The sequence below is a fragment of the Hordeum vulgare genome, chromosome 3H (assembly GCF_904849725.1).
Source record: "Hordeum vulgare subsp. vulgare chromosome 3H, MorexV3_pseudomolecules_assembly, whole genome shotgun sequence".
In the NCBI taxonomy this organism is placed as follows: domain Eukaryota; kingdom Viridiplantae; phylum Streptophyta; class Magnoliopsida; order Poales; family Poaceae; genus Hordeum; species Hordeum vulgare.
The window spans coordinates 526,920,235-526,922,719 of NC_058520.1; the positions used below are offsets into that span (position 1 = coordinate 526,920,235).

A 2,485-nucleotide genomic window follows, 5' to 3' on the forward strand; every position below is an offset into this window, starting at 1 on the left:
GGCAAACACACAAACAACACAAGAAAACCACAGCAAGTTTTGCACGGCGCAGATCGATAGCTTGCATTAATTCACAGCCGATCGCACACGTATCATCCACAGCCCCCAGCTGGACTGACGCGCCGTTACCCAACCGAATTTCAGACCCCAGGTGTGCACGTCTCTTCTCTTCTTTCCTCTTGTCCCAAGATGAGGACGGGTCGCGGTCCTGGCAGTGCCAGTCCACACCACATGGAAACGCAGCCGGAAATGTTTCCGAAAATATGATTCCATGTTTCCACGGAGCAGGGAAAGTGGAAGAAAGATAAGACTAGAGACGGTGTCCCTGTCTAGATCTCTCTGGCGATCTCGCTCGAGAATCAAACATGCCAGAAATTCTCAAGCCACGTAACATGATCGTGGTATGTACGTATGAGAGAGATCAAGATAGCGCTCTGCACAAGACAAGATGTTATCTTGAGATTCGGAAGCTGAGGACCGTATGTGCAAAAGAACTGTTTATATTTATTTCACTCTCTTGAAAGAATATATACACAACGACAGGCCAAAAAAGACATCGATTGGCCATATACTAGCAGTACGTATATGCGATTGATTTGGGGGGCATCATCGAGCAGATGGGCTTGCTCTCATGCCCGCACACAGATCCATCGACTCTCACGGCCTCAATTCCAACCCCAAACTGATCGATTGCAAGGGGAAAAAAAAAGCTATAAGCTTGACTAAATTGAGACGTACTCCGATGAACAAACAAATTATAATTCACTATAACTAGAATCTACGTGGACCAGCTCCTGAGGAGCGACGGCCTGGAGAACATCTGCTCGAGCGCCACCACCACGGCCATGGCCAGCGACACGCCCACGCCGGGCTGCACCACCAGGCGGAACACGTCCGTCCCGACCACCGCCTTGGGCATGATCTCCGCCACCGCGCGCCGCTCGCCGTCGTACACCACGCAGCTCCGCCGCGCGTAGGACCCCTCCACCTCGTACGACGGCCCGGCGCCCGCGCCCGCGCACGCCGTCACGTACGCCATCGTCTTGCCGCGGCCGCTCCGCCGGACGGCGTACACGGGCCGCCGCGTCTCCTCGCCGGCGAACACCAGCCACTGCTCGCCCTGCAGGCTGAAGCGCTTGCGGCGGACGGTGAAGGCGGGGCGGCCGGCCGCGTCCATGAGGACGACCTCGTCGCCGGTCTCGGAGGCGTAGCTGTCGACGCGGTAGGCCAGGTCGCCCACGGCGTCGAACACCGTGAACCCCTTGCAGTCGAAGAGCAGCGACTTGCGCCACACCGTCAGCGTCGTCGGCCCCTCCGCTGCGGAGGCGGGGTTGGCCGGCGCCTTGTCGACGGCGCCCGGCGCGGGCGCCATGTTGGGGTGAACCCTCGCCATGTTAGTGTAGAGTATGGAGCAATTGAGAGCGGGCGGACAGGCAGTAGCTGGGTAGTCGGAGCTGATTGAGCTTTGGTCGCCCTGTTGGTGTTGGTTGGCTCCGTGGTAGGCGGTGGTTTATATATACACAGGTCTCGCTCGCTGGCCGGAGAAGCTGTCCACCCGAGGAAAAGGCAGAGGCATGTTGCTCTGACGTGCGTGGGGACGCAAGTGACATGGGCTGCTGCTTAACGACCTCTTCCTCCATTATTAACAAATCTTATCATGGATTGTTTGCTACTACTATTAAAAAGCAATAACAAACTTGGCTGATGCAAACACCCAAGTTACCACTCCTCAAGAACTTGAGAATGCTGCTGCATAATAATAATAAAGAGAAGGAAATCATTGGGATCAGCCGACAGATAACCATCCTGCGTCGGTCGTCTTTGTAACCGTTGGATCACATTTCAATCGGATGGTTAGAAGCAACGTATTACCGTTGGATCACATTTCAATCGGATGGTTAGAAGCAACATATTACCTAGACTAGTTTTTGCGTCTAAGTAATTGTTGTAAACTTCTTCTCCGTAATAAAACGGATGCATTGCGGGATTTATATCCCCATGATATATAGTAACCACCACTCATGCTGCTCCCTAGCTCTTCTCACGTTGCTTCGACCGCCGTCGTTGCCGACGCTTGCCGACGACATCACGCCGCGTCGGTGTGCGGTCGTCGCTGCCGCCCACCTTCATCATGAAGGTCAGCCGTTGTTGTGGGCCTGAACTCAAGCTGCGTCCCATTGTCTCGAGGGAGCACCGACGTCCATGTTTGCCGCAGGGAGCTGCGTTAGCCGTCACCCCGAGGGAGGACTGGCCTTTCTTTCGATCAGCGTGGTCACTGCTCGTTGTCTCCTACATGAGTTTCTACAACAAGGTCTTTGTTGTAGAAGAAAATTATAACAGACCCGTGTTATAAAAAAAATTCAACAAGACCTTCGTTATAAAAAATATTAAATTATAACGAGACTTCTGTTGCAAAAAAAAGTTACCACATCATTTTTATTTTCTTTTTGCAATACGCTCAAACCTTTAAATCTGATAGAATTTT

At 52.9% G+C, this 2,485-nt stretch overlaps 1 protein-coding gene across 1 annotated transcript; it reads right to left on the reverse strand.

Annotated features, from left to right (window-relative positions):
* Positions 1 to 480: 480 nt before the first annotated feature.
* Positions 481 to 1,519, reverse strand: LOC123440416 (protein LURP-one-related 8-like). Its single transcript, XM_045116984.1, has one exon. The coding sequence runs from the start codon at positions 1,391 to 1,393 to the stop codon at positions 779 to 781; it is 615 nt and encodes a 204-aa protein (XP_044972919.1). The 5' UTR covers positions 1,394 to 1,519; the 3' UTR covers positions 481 to 778.
* Positions 1,520 to 2,485: the final 966 nt, after the last annotated feature.